Below are 19,157 nucleotides of genomic sequence, written 5' to 3' on the forward strand. Positions count from 1 at the left end.
TGAGTACATCTACTTAGTTACTTTACACCACTGAATGTTGGCCAGTGGAAAGACGCCCTCTTCTTGCTTAGCCGGGATGTGCAGGGAGAATTTATTCCAAGAGGAATACAGACGAGCAAGTTATATGCTTCACATCTCTCTCTCTCTCTCTCTCTCTCTCTCTCTCTCTCTCTCTCTCTCTCTCCGTTCAGCCAATCTGCGCACAGTGACGCTGCGCAAAAGGCTGGATCTAGTCCTGGCTTCATCATCATATTTAACACACCCACCCCAGATGCACACACGCTACAAGAGGTGCATTCTCCTATCCCGCTGTAACTCCTGCCCTACGGGAGGATCTGCTACCTGTGCAGTTTATTCCGTATCGGCTCGGGTGATAAGTCGATGTGACAGAGATATTACGCATTCTGGATCGGCGAGGTGGATGAGAGCACAGACTACTTTTGCGGGGACTTTCCCGAAGAGCATTTAAAAATGTAAAGGGCTTGCACTTCCCGAACGCTTTCCCCCAGCTGATCGAGGTTGGATGGTGCACACTCTACGACACGGATTCTGCTTTTGGAGTAACTTACTCTGTATTGCTTGTGAGGTATTTGGTGGAGATCTGCGCAGTGTAGATGATGTGGTTTGCGCACATCCACCGTTGGTCTGAACCGACTCACCGCGTTTTACCTGGGCGCTCGCGGATGATTTTGCGCTTCTGAAATCTCCTGCGCGCACTAAAGCAAGACTCAGATGTTGAACAAATATAAAAAGGCTGCACACTGAATCCTCTACTGAAGACGGCAAGCGAAGATGTCTCCTACCTGTTTAGTGTGTATTTCATTAGATTGGCGTCCAGTCTAATAAACATCATCAGCGATGTAGTGAGCCTGTTCATCTGCGTGCTCATAATTTGCAGTAAATATTCACATCTGTTCAAAAGGGAGACCATGAAGATGATCCTCCTGCGCAAATTCCGGGTTTTGATCCTTATGGTGTTCCTGATTGCGTGCTCCATGCACATAATGATAGACTTGTTACCAAAGCTGGAGAGGCACGGGAACAACGGCTGTTCGTGCTCCCACACGCCGAGCGAGGAGCCTCAGAACTGGGGGAAACAGGGCTGGCCTAACAAGCACACGCTGCGGATCCTCCAGGACTTCAGCAACGAGCCCAGCTCCAATGTTTCCTCCCACTCCCTGGAAAGGATCCCGGCCACAGGAGACAAAACACAGGCTCTCAGGAGGCTGGAACATCTCGGGCAACGCGCAGACAGAAAGAGACATTTCATCCAGGACGTGAACAAAAACATGCCGGTGAGGGGTTCAAGGTTGTCGGCTCTCTACGACCACCCCTTATATAAAAGATCCTCGCCAACTCTGACCGACGAGGACACGCTGTTCAACGTCAACACGGACCTCAGATTTGACCCCAAAGCTGCAGAGGATCAGGCATGGTAAAACAAAAAGCGTTTAAAAGTCTTAACATAATCAACTCTAATGCAAAGTTTAAATAAACATTTGGGAATGTAATCACACATTTATAGGCTTATGTTTAGTTCTGTGCAATCACAGTAATGTAATTGTGCATCTGTTGCACAACACCTGTCACTGTTTACATTATGCTGCCTCCTCTAATTGGTCGTTTTGATTGAGAATTCTTGAGATGATGAGTCATTTTTTAAGCTTTTTTTCCACTCTGAATTGCTTATTTCCAAGCCATTTATTGACAAATCTTTGGTAAACACAAGATTTTAAGTGGTGCTTTCTGCTGGATTGTTCTGGGGAAAACTCTAGCTGTTGTTTAAATCACCTAATAGACTTTTTGACTAACACTCCTATGACAAAATCATAGTTTTATGAGTCGAGGACAGCCCAAGTTTACAGAAAAAAGTCACATTCCCATTCCTCCATATCCTCTCCTCACCCAGGAATACTGAAGGCAACCAGGAGGAGTTCAGCCCAACAGGGGAGCTGACGTCTGACTCCTACCCCAACTGGCTCCGCTTCCACATTGGGATTAACCGATACGAGCTGTACTCCAGGCACAACCCGGTCATCGACGCTCTCCTAAAGGACCTGGTCAGCCAGAAGATCACCAGCGTTGGTGAGTCATAAGAAACAGAGGGAGGAGGAGGGGAGGGGGGGGGATTACTGGATGGCAAACAGCAGTCAGCAGCAGGAGGGCTTCAGTGCAAATGGAGGGTCAAAATTACACTTGACTCTGAAGGCACCAAGCTGATACTGCAGAGATGAGTTTGCACTGCTCTTAAGTTGTCATGGTGTACATTTCTGGGTATTAAGATGATATAATTTGTTTTCATTGGACACCAACTGGATGTTTGATAGTTTACCTTCCTCCGCAGCCTATAATAAAGATCTTCGTTTAGGTTTTAAGCTACTAAGTGTTTCAGTCTCTTGATCAAGGTTGCTTGTCTACTGAAGGACACAGATATTGGTTTTGCTCATGGATGTGTCGTTTTGGTTATCCAGTCGCTAGGTGTGTCTGTTTGCTGCACAGAGGTCAAAGTGTAAAGATATGAGAATGTCAGCAGTGTTGTCTGTTTGACTGAATCTCAGCCTTGTTGTAATTTATATGACATTTCAGGCCAAATCTAAATATCTGTAGAGCCAAAAGGGCAGCATAGCCAATATCCATTAGTTTTCATCAGGGGACAGTGCCCACATGTTACAAACAGTTTCCAAAATGATCAGTCAAAACTTACTGTAAATCAAAAGAAAGCCAAAGGGGAACAAGTACCTCTAATGTAACTGAACACGTGAACACATACACTACACACTCACACACACACACGAAAGTATGCATAAAGATGGAAGTCAGCTGCAGGCTATTGCGACAATCTGATTGTGAATGTGCTCTGCCTGCTCCCTTCTCATGCCTTACAACTGGCTGAGAAAATAATAAAACACCACAATCTCCTCTCATGTATCCCCACAAGACGTCACAGCAGAATATATCAGAACACCCGGTCTCCATGCAAATCACACAGCTACACATCGAGGTTTGATCCGAATCAAACGCTGTGGCTTTATCGTTTGATTGACGGTGAAAACAGCTTTCTGCAGAAAGCCTGCGCTGCACACAGATACCTGAAAGAGCTGAGTAAACCACACTGTGGCAGTTATAAGGAATCTTTTTTTTTCCTATTCCAAGAGAGATTGTATTCCTATTTTGGTTCAGTGCAGCTCCCACATTCCAAGAGTGCTTGTCGACTCAAGGTCGCTCTATCTTGCGCTCGCTTTGAAAAGTGATTGCAGATTTCATGTTCATCTGCCAAACGACAAAACCTTTCGCCAAATACTTATCCGGGAGTAGGATACGCTGTTTTTAAAACTGGCACCCCAGCGTTGTTACTCTATGAAGAATTTCCTTCCTTCATTTCTAGTTTATACTCAATTTGTTCCCCGATTTTCTCCCTCCTGCTTTTTGTCTCTCGGGCTGGGTGGATAGAGGAAGCATTTCCCAGCGTCTCTAGCCAGCTAAATACATGGTGGCTCAGTAATTATAGAGCTTTAACACAGGCCTGGGGCAGAATACCCATAGAAGCCAAAAGCAGTCGGTGATTATCTAAACTCAAGGATAGGAGTGCTCCAAAGTATTATACGCTCTAACCTCAGCAGCGTTCATCAATAAGGACGTAGCGTGCAAAAGCAGCAGTTATGATACATGTGATACACATTATTTGTTGGGACGAAGGTAAACATGTTTTGACAAATACAGTTTCCTAATTGCAACATGTTATTTGTATGGTTCATGTACACAGCTCCTGTCTGTTACAGTTATATTTGCCTTTATTTAAAGTCCCTCCAAACATCCGCAGGGAAATCTCTTTGCACAGACGCAGGTGAGGTGAGACGGACATTGATCTTTCCTCTTGTAATTTCTCTCTCTGTGAAAATGTTTCTTGTCCTCGTGATTCCCATATGTAAAAATAGATGAGAACATTGATTGAGAGGCTTGCTCTTTGGCAAAAGGCCACCAAAACACGGCTTTCGATCGATCAGCTGAAAAAGAGAACAGCTGCTGCTCTCCCTTTTTTTGAAAATGTCGCTGTATTTCAGCCCTGAAAGATCCCGTCCCCCAGCCCCATGAGTGCTTTTAGAGTGCATTATAACATGCAAAAAGGGAGAAAACAGGAAGGATAGACGGATGAATAGGAACACAAAGGGACAGAGGGAGATTGAGATGGACCCTCCGGAGAACACACAGAGAAAAGAGTAAACAGCAGAGGTACAGTGAGCGTCCTTCACCCCCTAACGCTCTCTTCCTATCAAACAAACACTGTAACATCAGCGCTACGACACACGCAAAAACTCACAAACACATCTACACACAAGTGCACATACACAACAGTGTGCTTCACCGAGACTGCACAGGAAATGTTTCAACCTTTGGGCGTACTACATGTCTCTGAAATGTGAAACCAATGTCAGTCAATACTACATTTAGTTAAAATAAACATAATATAATCAAATTTGTGTATGGATATTTGGATGGTGTCTTCTTGACTTATCTATCTGACATAATGTCTGTTCTTGTTTCCTGTTAATCGGTTTAGATGAAGTAATGGAACCTTATGAACATATTTTTCTTTGGCCGTGCTTTTCATTTTTATCATGTTTGTTTGACAGACTACGTTTTTTGCTTTTACAGTGGAATTTAAGACCATGGACTTGAGTTTTATTGAAGCACGGTTCAACGGCTTGAACTCCACAGCCTAATAGGGCATTTTCAAGATAAATATGGAGCTGCAATTACAGTGAATTCGTATCAAAAATATTGTGGCAGATCTTTAAATATGTACTTGTTCCAGCTTGTCAAAACAGAGAGAGATTATCATAAATTCTAATTATTACGTAAAAAAATTACTATTTAAAAAATCTCACTGGGTTGATTGAATTTCTGCTGTTCAATGTTTCTATTTCCTGACATTGTATAATCGTTCTTTTCAGTGTGGAGATGCTTGGGAGGTTAACAAAAGCTAATAGCTACAGTACAATGACATTTAAAAAAAGGCTAAATTGATTGGGCCAAAGCTGAACACTGGTTAAAAGATTGAAGGCAGTGAGTTATAATATTCAGTTATTCATTTTGATTACAAAAAATGTATTTAGCTAACCTAAAATATCACTAGATTTGCTAGCTTGATTCTTGAAGGTCAGCTAGGCTAACAAGCTAACACCACTGGCTCTCTAGCTTATCAAATCTGCTAGTTTTTGTGTTTTAAAACGAAACTTCGGCAAGTCAATTTGTGTTAAACCACAAACTGTTAGCCCATTACTTCAGCTATTCTCTTAGGTAAAATAATTATCGTACTGTATAATAAATATGCACAGTTTGGGTGATCTATTGTTAATGGCGGTGTGGTCTGTTTCCCTTCAACAGCAATGAAGTCTGGAGGCACTCAGCTGAAGCTCATCATGACCTTCCAGAACTACGGCCAGGCTCTCTTCAAACCCATGAAGTAAGTGTCCTATCTGTTTAAATAAGACTTCCCACTATCTCCATTGTTGCTCTGGTTAAACTGCGTCCTTTTCGTTCCTCCTCCAACAGTGTCAAGTCCACTCTCTTTAAGAAAAAGCAATCTCTTTCGTATCTTGTTAAAGCTTGGGTGCCATTTCAGCGTAACACACCACCTATGCAGCCTTTTACCTGCAACGACTTCCTTTTCACATCCCACCACCCACACACTCCCCTCACAACATCCATCTCATTTCCTCAATCTCCTCTCTGGCAATATCAAATTGCTTTCATTTCAGCACAACCTTGATGTTCAACTGAAGGCCGACATCATTCTGCTGTGTCAGAGCCAAAAGTTGAGCAGGCGTTTCACCTCGCACAGCTTTAAGGTGACACGGAGCATCTTTTAGTGGCCATGTTGGAAGTCCTTAGGCGCCGATTTGTTATTCATCTGATCCATTTTCTATGTTGTTATACCTATTGTCAACACCTGATTTGAATGCTCGCTTTCTACAGCTTGAAATGGTTTTAACCCAATGAAGCCCAAACCCAATTTGGGAACCATGAATTTTTCACTTTGTATTGAATGTTAATTGTTTGTCTCTACAGTTTAAATGTAGCACTTTTCAGCCAGATGCTAGCTTTGGGTTTTGTGAATATTGTTCGTTTGGTAGCCCTGGTCAGCCCACTTTTAGTTATTAGATTTAGTGCTGCACGATATTGAGAAACCCTTAGGGTTTTTTCTCGTGTTCCTTGCTCAATTTCAGGTTGTGTTCGACAGTTTTCTTTGGTTTGTGTGCATTAAGAGCCAGCATGTCAGTCAATAGCAACAATCACAGCGTATCAAAGAACCCTTTCATCAGAGTAAATTATGTTATATTAGACAGACTTCCTTCTAGATTCTTAAAGGAAAATAAGACCCGAACCATGCAAGTCTTTCTTTGTTATAGAGCAGCAAAAAGTTGTGATCCCATGACTTTGTATATAGCGCCTCAGGCTGGATTGCCATAACATTTGGTAAACAAATTTGTTTCCCTTTTATGACATAGAGAAATCACGTTGCTATTCATCATTAGGTCAATATTTGAATTTTTCCCTTTTATTTTGGTCATAACCGCGTATCTACATGCCTCAGTTTCCATCAGTGTTAATGAGCATATGTCAGCATGCCAACACAATTAAAGACATTGAACATGGGTAATATTAAGCGTGCTAGCATTCGCATAGACCAGGGGGGCCCAATACGTCGATCGCGAAGGTAGTGTTGGTAGATCGCATGGCATTGAAAAAAGAAAGTTACCCTATCATCCATCCTTACTATGGAATTTGCCACTTGATTGACGTACAGGTAAGCCAGTCTGAGATCTCATATTTTCTAACACGCAGTTCACCACGCATGCGCCAGCTGCAAATCACGAGCTGATTACCTAGTTAGCCTTCCAATTTATACAATTCTACTAAAGAAAGGGTATAAGGGGGGCCTCACCTCCTCATCTGAAGCGCAAATACGGCACAATAAGTGTAAAAGCGCCACAGTTTCTCCGCCGCTTCGAGGTTCCCCCCCCCCCGCTCGTCGTGACACACAGGGCCTCACCACATGACTTTGGGCAGGGGCGGCCCTGTAGGTAGATCACTTTGACTTGGTCATTTTAAAAGTAGCTCCCAAGCTGAACAAGTGTGGGCACCCCTGGCATAGACGATAGGTATTGTCACTGTGAGCGAGCCCCACTGTCCCTACATACAGCCTGCTGTCATGCATTTCTATACATTGGACAATTCAACAGTCCAAGGTACAAGTTAAGGTATGTATTTTTGGCTTATTGCCCTGCCGTGGCTACAGGCAGCTGCCTCTCAGGTATCACTTTTGCTCACCTTGGGGCTACATAATGTTATCTTTCTGGAGCTGGTTCTCTAAAATGGCGCCAGATATAATTGGTGTGAGCTTCATGATCCAACACTTCTGTTCCCTCTCCTCATCCTATTCCAGTTGTGATATGAGAATATCCAACCCGGGGACTACAGTTTATCATTAAAGTCTCACATAAGGAGGTGAAGAGGAGTGAAAGCAACACCTCCTTTCCCTTTGTGACAAATCTTACTTCGGCACACCCTGTAATACACTTGGGCTTAACTTGTAGAGAAGATAAGTCTACCTAGTCATAACGAGTGCCCCACTGGTAGACACCGTGGAATATTTGATTAATTCACATTTCCTTTATCCACCCTGTCATATTTACATGATAACACACCCCAAGAGAAGTGCTCTTTACTCCTAATCCCTCCTCAATTGGTGGATTTAAAAGTCACCCGTCCTTTGTTACGGTGATTGTAATTTAATTGTAGGTTAATGGTTTTCAACACAAGTCTGTTGTCCGGCCCCGGCATGTCAGCATGGAGAGCCGGGTTAAGCCTGTGGATGATAGTTAGTGAGGTTTCACTGTGAAAGGAAGAGCTATTCAGAGACTGTTGTAATTACTGCTTCAATCTTACCACCCTAAGTCAGGCCAGACGCAACAAGCCTGAAATCATCCTGACAGGTCGGGGAGAGGAGGGAAGAGATGTGGAGTGCGAGATAGGAGGGGAGCAGAGGCGAGGTAGCGAGGGCTAGAAGAGAGATAGGAGGGTGAGGAAGAGAGGCAGACGGGGAGAAAAAGTTGTCGATACACGCACACAGTTGAAATCCGAAGATTATCTCGGTGCCCCGCCTCGAATGTGAACCCAGACGGAAATGTGAAATGCCATTTCCTGAGCAAGCGTGGTGATGGGGTTGGATGTAAATCTGTTGCTTGACAGTTGTAGGTTTTTCAGAGCCGCCGTGATGTTTGATAATCCTAAAAAAACCCGGGCAAGAGTTTTCCATTCCCCTCCTGCTTGAATGCACTTAACTTTAACAAAATAGGGCAACCCATGCTGTGCTCATTTGGACTGCAATCAAGGTCCTGACAGATTTGCAGTGTCATTCCGGCTACATATGTCATTTCTCTCGTGGAGATCACACATGCTCACACACACACACACACACACACACACACACACACACACACACACACACACACACACACACACACACACACACACACACACACACACACACACACACACACACACACACATCCACTTAACACCCAACATCATCTCCTCGTTTCCAAATGTGCTGGTGTGTTTCCACATGGTGCATCAAAGAGACAGAGTCTGAGAGATCAAACACTTCTCCGGCTGTGCTCTTCTGCTCGGCTCCTCTCAACTCTAATGCAAATGTGTGCCAGGCAATCAGGCATTGGAGGCAGGCAGGCAGGCAGGCGGTGTCTGGGTAACGATCGACCCCTCAAACCATCCATATCTGTGGAAGCCTGCGCTCCGGCTGTCTCTGTTTATCGCTCCCTCTGTCTCTTTCTCATTCTTAGTATTCTCCATCATTCCATCCCCCCCCCTGTCTTCGAAACTCTATTTGTTTGTTTTTCTCTCTCAAACGTTCTTTAATGAACGCTGCAGATGAAGGAATCCATTAACAGGGTTGCTGTATTGATCCTTTTTTTCTCAACGAGAGAGAAAATGATCAGCTGCTCTAGTCTGGGCCTCTGTTTCAGGTTTCTCTGTGCACTGAACAAACGGAAACGTGGCTGTAATTAAATGTGTTATACGTCAACACATTTCACATAACTGTATTACATTAAAAAGCAATACTATTAAGTTGAACCTAATGTGTTTTTATTTAAACTTAATATCATTGCTTTCAACTAACCTAACAGTTATATGGAGTAAAATACTCCTTGATTTCACAGTTTACATGACAGAACATGAATCAGCTTCTCCTGTATTGAGACACCACTATGATGTAACACAGATGAATCAGCCTACTGAAATACTGTCCTAGGTTCAAGACATGGAATAAACCCACTCTTAGCTAACCCTTATTTTGCAATGTTTTTAAGACCAAGTTTCTGGTGGGATCAGAAAGGCTTTGAATGATGGCGCAAACCTCCCACCTGATGCCCAGCCCTGTGTTGCTTAAGTAGACAGGTGAAAACCTCACAGCAGTTTTTCTCTGTCACAACAACTGCATTGTAACCTGAACGAAGCTACGTTGGGTGACTAAGCTCAATTATCATCTTCATCATCCTCTGCTTCCTGTTATGCTGCGACTGGTCCTGAAATAACCCTGAATTTGCAGCATTTCCATAATTCCTTTTTTTGCTCCACTAAAAACCAACACTTTCTGGATGGGAGCATTTACTCAACATTTGTTTATTTTTTTTGCAAAAGCATCCAAAATAAACAGCTCGTAGCCCTTTTTGGAAAACAGTTTACAGTGAGTTCACCTGTAAAATCTACCTTTTAATGGAAAAAGGTGAAACTTTGGTAGAAAAATAACAGAATGTTCTCAATTGTATCAATTGTTTAGTTTAATGGTGCACTTACTGTACGCTGTAGGGTGTAGGCTAGTGTTACTTATTTTCAAATGGAATATTCTAAAATACTGCCCAATGTCACTGGCCAAAACAAATATGAGAAAAGCAGATAATGCAGTATGATCAAACTTCTTTACGGAGGTCGTACGACAAAAGCAAATAGAAATCTGGTTCTTATTTCTGTATTACCTCAAATAATGATACTACAACTTATTTTTTAACATGTTGAATGTGATGATTCCTCTTCATTCGATTCAAGCCTGATTCAGTTATCAATCTGCACTTTTCTCCATATTTACTTATTTAACTAAAGAGGTGAATTTGAATATATTTAAATAACTGTGTCATCTGCATACATTTACTTCTTGACATTTACAAATAACCTATAATACATCCTTGAGGGACACCTATGAAACAAGTTACATTTCTGTCAGTAGAGTTGTGTTCCCAGCTTTTCCTGTCAGGCTGTGTTTGCCCTTGACAACCTCAACCAATCACAAGGTTAGGTAAACTGCTATGTTGCATGACAGGTGAAGCTCTGGGCAGAACAAAAAGTACACTTTGGACTCACTGCTTACTTGATGCTACGTTGCCAGAAGGTTCACCAATTACAACCATTTTTGCCAGCAGCTTTGAGAAAATGACAACAGCTTGAGTCTGGACTCTGTAGCTCTCTGGAAGAAATACTTTAAAAAGCTGCAGTCCCTTTGGGAGGAGCACTCCAGCAACATAACATTTTGTACCCTCAAAGGCTTACCTTCAAGTTCAGATAATACTAATGCATGTAATGTGCCTTTTGCTGTCAGATATGTACCTTTTAGTGCAATGAAAAGGTATGCATGTAACAGCTCAAGGGCCACCAGGACCCTGTGGTACAAGTTACTCTGCGTACCAGAATAGACCTTTTTGATTCAGACTTTCTTTGTTTTGTTATGTGTCTTCGTTTTTCCATCATTATAACTTCTTGCCATCGTGATCCCAGGGAAACATAATTGTTATTATATTTACAGACAAAATAGTCTCCGAGCTCACAAAGCCCATAAATGATGAGCGCAGATGATCTTCTTAAGGAAGGCGGGGGAAGAACCGATGATTGATATAATGGCGTTCTTCCGTTCCTTCTCGCTTCCAATTAATTGTATCTCCTGTCAATCAACCGACTGTTGATTCAGTCACACGCAAATCAATCCGAATTTTCCTCGAAGAGATATCTGCTCTCCCCGCTGAGCGATCCATATCTGAGCGCAGTCGGGTCCATGAGTAATTTTTGATTGACACGTCGTGGAGACAAGAGAGGGCAGCCACAGAACCTCACCTCTTCTGTGTCAATAACATATTGACAGCAGCACAAATAACAGCCTGGAGGAAATGTCTGTGTTAAATGTAAAATATAAGTGGGACATTGGCTGCATTCGAGGGTGGATGTGGGGTGTCATCCAGCGGCATCAGCCGTGGGAGGTGAAAGAATAAGATTGAGGGATCTTTGTCTGAGGATGGTGAGGGCATGTCTCAACAAATACCCTTATTATCCTCGCTTGAAGCCACCCAGATCTGTCCTCCAACGAGACAGAGAGACCGATAAACAGCAGGACAATTCAGCGATTGTTCCCGAACAAAAGAACGGCAAACAGCCCGACCCCTCTGTGGACTAACATCCGTTTTTGCCCCTTCACTTCTTGTATATATTCTGGTTGTTTGTTCGTCAGCGCGTGTGCACGTCCGCTTGTTTGCTGCAGGATATTGTATTCACAAGGTCTCCCGTGCCTACGCTTTGACTTTGAGTCGGGAAGTGAAGGGATGAACTGCCTCAGGACAAGTCATTCAGAGCACAGATGATGAGTGCAGCTCTGTTTGGAAAGAAGAGGCAATTCACCGCAGCGCAGTGGCAATGTCATAGCTTTGGGGGGTTTTGAAAGTGCCACGTTAACCCCCAACCTGCTGGCCCATATATCAGGGAAGCTGCACTGAACCATGGCGTTTGAACACAACACTAATTGGATACATACAGCACATATAGTAATTGTATACTGTACAGGCTTGTGGCATACAAAAGGAAGCATATCCAGTATTTACATGAATTACATGCTTTTAATTCAAGTGCATTTTACATGTGATATAAGATGTTTTTTATACACAACAATGGAAATAAACATAATATCTTTCCAAGCTCAAAATATGATTCTGCTTGGACTGTAAAGTCAATACTGCGTGCACATGCTCCCCATCTTAAACAGAGGGGGTCATGAATAATAGCAGGACGTTATAATCGCTTGTAAACGCACCGGCTGACCTCAGGAAGTATCGCCGCTCTATTCATTTCTGTTGGTACAGAAAACAGTTTGAATAATTAATCTGAAATTACAGCCACTGTGAGATGTGTTATTTAGCAGCACTTAAGGCTTCGCACTGCTCCCCGGTTGACTGTTCTCCCTTATGTTATAATTGTCTCACAAGGGTCTTTTTTTGTGCTGATGAGGAAGAAAACGTGCGTTCAAGTGCTTGGTTTAAAAGACATTCACACAAGCACATTCACAGTACAGTGAACACACTCACACATGTGCTTTCGGAGTGCACTATATGATCACATAGAGCCCCGAGGCTTTGTTATCTGACCCCCTTTACTGTCTTCCCTGCAGAGACTGTAACACACTGCAGGCCACTGGGATCATGTAGAGCACTATGTTTTCCCTCATGTGCAAAACAACTAAATCCACCCTGATGCTACAGGAGCCTTACACATGCAATGCTAATTAGACACTGAACAACAGGGCAGAAGCACCTATATTCACCCCCGAACAATAGTTGAGATGGCGCGCTAGCAGAGCTTTTGTTCTTAATGTCTGCTTTAATGACTTCCACGCCTGAAAAATGTGAGCAAAACGGATGTAATTTGCCAGGCAAGGTAGAGTCATTTTGCCATATTCACATCGTGGAAATGTGCGGAAAAATAACCCTGCTCGATTTTATGCTTGGGTAGAAAATAGCACAACTGTAATGATCAATATTGGTCATGCCACGGCCATTATTCATTGACCTGTTTACCCATGAGCCATTGCTTTGTATTCAACCCACGCCCAAAACAGGGTTGTTTACGTTCTCACTAAAAATAGAGAAGTGATTTGTGGGTACATTTTACGTGTCCCTGTACAGATTGGTAAAATAATGGCCAGCATTGAAAGGCTTAAATCACTCCTAAGGACTGAAGAAATTAACCACTTTTCTACACAGTATTTTTTACAGGACAAAAATAACTAACTGTAACATTAATTGTATGTTATGACTCAAAAGCAGCTGTAAAACACCCTATAATTAAAAGCCAAGGGCTAACCAGCCCACTGATAATAATCTCTTAATATGAGGCTGAAGTTTCCATGGTAATGGACAGTAAGCAGTGCAGACCTATTGCCCGCCGTACTGTGGAAAAACATGTTATGAGCATGCAATAACAGAAGCTTAGGCAAATAATCTACGGTCTAGTGGGGATGGGGGAATCTGTGCTAATCTGTTAATGTACTGTTGGCGTGCTGCCATCCACAGTAATCAGCCATCATGATGTATGTAGAATGCAGATATTAGTAAGTAATGTGCTTTAACACCCAATGCCAGTTTTAATCAGTGTGGCTGAGAAGCACAATCGTTACGTTTGACAAGTGGATAAAACTCTCCTTTTTTGTATCACTTCTTAAAAATTCCACATCATCATCCATCAGCGTCTTCTCACCCCTTCCTCTCTCTGCATGGCTGTCAGTGTGTGTGTGTGTGTGTGTGTGTGTGTGTGTGTGTGTGTGTGTGTGTGTGTGTGTGTGTGTGTGTGTGTGTGTGTGTGTGTGTGTGTGTGTGTGTGTGTGTGTGTGTGTGTGTGTGTGTGTGTGTGTGTGTGTGTGGCACTTTTTCTATTGCCACTTCTGATGACTTTGGACGTACAGGGTTCCAATCTGTCTCAGTACTCAAACTGAGACAGAAAATGGCCACATTTCTTTGTCTTGTGCTGATCTGTTTGTACATCTGTGTGTGTGTGTGTGTGTGTGTGTGTGTGTGTGTGTGTGTGTGTGTGTGTGTGTGTGTGTGTGTGTGTGTGTGTGTGTGTGTGTGTGTGTGTGCTCATGTGCGTGCCTGTGCATATGAGTACCACTCGGCAGTGATACTGTTATGGCAGACGCGGCTTCTCGTTCAGGCTTCCAGGAGCAGAAATGTCTTGATGATATTATCAGTGAACTGCCCCCTTCAGGTAAACGTTATCAGCTCTAATGCTGTGCTGAAGGAAACGATAACACAGTGTTGCAGCCAGCAGAAATGACAAGCCAGCATCCAATCTGCATATCAAAGCCTCGGCTAAATTCCTCTGCCATCTGTGTGAGTGTGTGTGTGTCCGTGCACGCATGCATTTTAAATGTTGTGCTGCCATTTCTCCGCAGTCTCAGAGGCAAGCCTCGCCTCATTCGCTTCATCCCTGATTGTTTCGTGGAAATAGTCAAAAAAAGAGCTTAATTACTCGCCAATAAACATCTCAGAAAACCTGATCCGGCCCCGTGTTTCTGAGGGAACGCAAGGCCTCGATACCATCTGTCATCGTGTCTCTTTGCTTTGAAGGAGCTGTCACTCAAGAGGCATGCTTTCCTCTCTGTCTGGACACAGTACACCTACAACAGCTGATGTGACAATGGCGGCAGACACTGATTCATCTGGCGTGGGACGGGCTCTCCGCTCTGCCATTCTTATTGAGAACCAGATGCTGAAGGCAGAGGCACAGAGGGTGTTTCATGACTGGAAAAGGAGCCTTTTATGTTCGATGAAAAGTCAATGAACAAAGACGGGGTACGACAGTGTCATGTGTCCTGCGTTCAGTATCGAGTACTTGCGATAAGTGGAGACATCGACATTTGTTTTAGCTCAGGTTACAAACTGAATATTCATGAGGTTAAAAATGAACCTCATTACTGTCCCAGACACCTTTAATTAGACAGCATTCACTTTGAAAGGGGGTCAAGTTATATAACTCAGGTTGCATGATAACAATCTAACCAGGGTCTCACAACTTGCTCTTTCTCTGGACAGCTTCTGCAACCTGTCATCTCACAGGGTTAGAGATTTTGGCAGCAGGGTGACACTAAATAAATCAAACTTGAATCCCTTTATCTCAAGCCAAGAACCATGTTCTCATCTACTTTCTGTGCTGTTAGACCATGTGAGGGAATAACTGAGCATCAGCCCTGACTGCAGTTTGTTTTTCTCGGCTGCCGGCTATCAAATGTCAACATCCGTCCGTCTTTCCATTCAAACCTTGTTTTTTAGTTTCCTGTGGATGGCCTAGATACATTTTGTAAGAAAACAGCACGGTCTTCAAAAAGAAGCATTTTCACCTGTTTTTGTTGAGCGTGAATCCTTTGACCGGATAAACCTCTAAACGCTCCCAGAGTTGAATGCTCTAAATGTGTTCAGGGTGAAAGCGTCGCTCATTAATTATGGAGGAAGAATGTGCTTGGATTTAAAGAGAGACGTTCTGAATGGGGAAAAGATCGTGAATAGGTGCTTTGACTTTTCTTGATCTTGGTTCTGCCACGGCCTGGAGAAACAACCCTGCTCTGTGGTTCATAGAAAAAACAAAGTATCTGTTATTCCGCCACAGGGTGAGACAGCTCCAGTTTTAAAGAAATATCCAGTGTTTTATTGCGTGGCGGAGCTTCAGACTGGTGTGCTTCTCCTGTGATCTTCCTCCTTACTTTCTGTCTTCACCTTCACTAGCCATTAAAGCCCCTCGTCTCTTAGCGCTGCAGAAACTAACCCCTTTTTATAAGCTGTAGTTAGTGTCAGGGGAAATACCTGGGGGGGGATCATTAGACTGCAATGAAGCAGGAGGTGAAATACCATGTTCTCCCGTTGCTCTCCAACATTCCTGATTGTCGGGTTTAATTATAGCACTATAGGTCTTCGGGGCGTTTTTTATTGCGTTTATCTCATTTCTTCAACTCACCCCTCCACGTCTCCCTCTCAGCAGATGGACACTTGGTCTAATTAGGCTTTCTCTTCCCCTCCCTGAAGATGTGCCCTCCAAGGGGTGGTCGTTCAGGAACGTGGCATTAAGAGGGGCATGTTGTGATATACGTAATTAGCAAACAGCCCGAGCGACGACTAAGGTTACGGTGGGAAAGCATTTGTGTTAACCACACACTCTGGCCAATGGTAAGGATGCATATTAAACAACATCTGTTCCACTCGGCTGCATACTGTATGAGCTTGATTAAAGTAGAGCGCTCTGCTTTTACAATTCAATATCTGCATAGCCCCCGCAAGCGTCACAACAGACGGCCTCTTCAGAAGAAAAGCAAGAGGCTAGGTAGTCAAAACAAGTGATGCAACCGAGCTCAGATGGGAAGATTAAAAAGCCATCCAGGTCCCAACAAGCATGTTCGGGCTCTCATGAAACAGGAACGGATAATGTTGCATCTCCTGTACCAGCTTCTGATTGTCTGAGAGATAAGAGTATCATTTGAAAGCGGTGACAGCATGTGATTTGTTTCACTTAGAATATGCTGCTTAAGTGGCACAATAACACACTCAGACCGAGTTGGCCATTTTCTTTTTATTGGCACACTTACATTTTAATTGTGTAAACAATTTGGTTTCATTACAGTTTATAGGCACTTAATTGGCACGAAATGCAAATGTAGCCGTTGCTGAAAGAAGAAGAACATCAGATAAGAGAGTATACATTGAATCAAATACCAACCATTATGTTTTGTGTCAAAAATATGTTATTATCTTTTCATCAGTTAAAAAACACATTGACTGGAATGGAACGTTTATCATATATAATTGATTGTCTGAAGTTGTTACAGCTTCAAAGAGAGATATTTGCTAAGATATTTTCTATGTGTGCAGACTGAGAGCAGGTTTAATTGTTGGCCTGGGGGGGGCAGCACAACAAGCTGTAAACACCACTATAACATATTATCACCTTAGACATCAGAAAGGCAAATGTTAGCAACGTGTTACACATCCAGCAGAAAGGGAGCAACATTAATTTACTTGGAGGGTTTTTTCAGCCCCCCTACAATATTTGAACCTAACATAGCACTTCTAAAACTCTTTAGCAAAGCCAACTAGCTAGTCTCCATCATCTGAAGCTTTCTGCACTACCTTTAACCTGCAATAACTGTATTTTTGTACAATGGGGGCAGCATACATACTCCTGTAAGTATCTGTTTCTTGAGCTGCTTAATGCTTCACTGCCTGCAGGTAGCGTTCAGGGGGTATTTAGCACTTTTTTTTTCACTGTAAATATGTCTTTATCACTGAAAGACATGGCATTCTTCAGGTTCAGGTGATTATCTGTGGGACTGTCTCTAAAAGCCACACCTTACCCTTTAAACAGTCATTATACAAAAAATGACTTGTGCAGCTTTGATATAATGTTGGCATTATTCCGCATCAGCAAAAATAAGTGCAAAAAATGACAGTGGGATTATTTTAATTTCGGGAGTGTTTTTGGCCCGTCTACCCATTCCAAAAGATTATTAATGTCAGTGGGGTGTGGATAAAGAAAGGATAAAGAAAAAGACCATATGGTCGGGCTCACCAAAGGATTATGATTTGTTGTTGTTCGCATAAAAAAAGAGAGGGAGAGGGAGGAAAAGTGACTTCTGCATTGTTAGGAGCCGCGAGGAGAAAGCAGCCTGGCAAAATGGCACGGATTAGTGTGCTGCGAGAGCTTTCCTACGACTGCTGTGTGTTCAGTTAGTGCAGCGTTGGGAGGGGGGGGGCTACATCTATGCTGTTTGCCCAGCGCTTATTCAAATATGAGCTTTGGAGTCTCAGTTCTTGTCCAAGCACGAGCTAACTTCAGAGGGGGCGTGGCTGTGTCATCATTCAAAGTAAATGATCCGAGAAAATCACAGCCCTGCGCCTGGAACAGGGCTCACACCTTTAATTCCACATGTCCTCCCCTAATTCACTGTTCAAGAACAACTCAAGCAGGCACACCACTTAAACACGGCGGCATGCAACATCCAAAAACACCCCCCCTCTCCCTAAACATAAGAGTACAACTCGTAATTTATTGGGGAGGCTTTCACATCTGTCATGCCTTGCAAGAGACATTAAAAGCAGTTTGTTTGAGCTCTCAGCCAATATTCACTCCTTCATTCTGCAGCGCAGTAATGGACGAGCTTCGGTTAAGTGCAACAGACTTAGGAAATATTAAATATGCACGTTTACATCGGTCTTCGTCTTTGACCATGTTTTTTTTATTACCTTAATTAAATCTGAATGCACCTGTCACTGCGGTGTACGTCATTAGAAGCTGTTGCTACGGACTCAACAGCAGTTTGTCTCTAGGTCTGATTCATTTTCTGTCTTTTCTTGCGTTTTTTCTTTAATCTAGGAGATAAATAGTGACGCTGAAATGTCTCACTAGACTCTCCGTCTTAAGTGCCTTTAGTGCTTATTTGGGGTTTTCCCTTTCCTTTAGTTTTTGTGCATGTAAATGGTCGTCAAAGTCTAATATCCTAAATTTCCCCCCAGTTGTGCTGTGCTTGTAATGGCTAGTGGACCAACACCTTGTTCTTGATAGGCTAAGGGGCGTGACATTTCTAAGCGGTTGACCAATCACAACAGAGCCAGCCAGCTAACCAATCAGAGCAGACTGGGCTCTGGTTTCAGACAGAGGGTGAAAAGAGGTGCTGCAGCACAGGCAGTATGAGAAAATAAAGACTTTTTGAACATTAAAGCAGGGAAACATTTCACAGAAGAGGAACACAAAACTAATATAAACCTGAAAATGTGAATAATAGGGCCCTTTTAAAATAACTTAACCCCACAGTTACTCTGTTAATTTGGATTTGTGAAAACATTTGCTTTGTCCTTGCATGTCTCCACTGTGAAGGGGAATTATCCTAACATTGGAACCTATGACCCGTCGATTTCTCGACAGCCGTTCACCTCGCCTGAGTTTTCGATATGGTATGGTTTATAAATTTCCACCAAGAATAAACAAAATCTCACAAAAAGATCTCTTTAGAAATAGGGCGGTACAATAAGTAGGTAGGTAAAGGGATTGTCTTCTTTCGTCAAAAGTGCACCTTCTTCGTCGCACGGTCCCCTCGTCCTCTCACAAATACACATTCACAAAATTTATTGCATTACAAAATCTCTTTTCGGACACACAAACCCCTCATCAGTCGACGTCACTAATGTGGCCGGCTCAACGCACTCTGCAACAATTGCTCAAAACGACACAATTTACGGCAGGAAACAAATAAAATATAAGTGGTGCTGAAACGAACCCGAAAA

The 19,157-nt window shown here is 43.0% G+C and overlaps 1 protein-coding gene across 1 annotated transcript in view; it reads left to right on the plus strand.

Annotated features, from left to right (window-relative positions):
* The first annotated feature begins 275 nt into the window (after positions 1 to 275).
* The window catches only part of LOC104962908 (extracellular serine/threonine protein kinase FAM20C-like), a 60,041-nt gene continuing 41,159 nt past the window's right edge, over positions 276 to 19,157 (plus strand). The window contains exons 1-3 of the mRNA XM_010791417.1: positions 276 to 1,435; positions 1,910 to 2,085; positions 5,386 to 5,464. Coding sequence (XP_010789719.1) covers positions 930 to 1,435; positions 1,910 to 2,085; positions 5,386 to 5,464 — 761 coding nt within the window. The 5' untranslated portion in view covers positions 276 to 929. The remainder of the gene's footprint in view (positions 1,436 to 1,909; positions 2,086 to 5,385; positions 5,465 to 19,157) is intronic.

The sequence above is a fragment of the Notothenia coriiceps genome, unplaced genomic scaffold (assembly GCF_000735185.1).
Source record: "Notothenia coriiceps isolate Sejong01 unplaced genomic scaffold, NC01 NC01_scaffold00035453, whole genome shotgun sequence".
Lineage (NCBI taxonomy): Eukaryota > Metazoa > Chordata > Actinopteri > Perciformes > Nototheniidae > Notothenia > Notothenia coriiceps.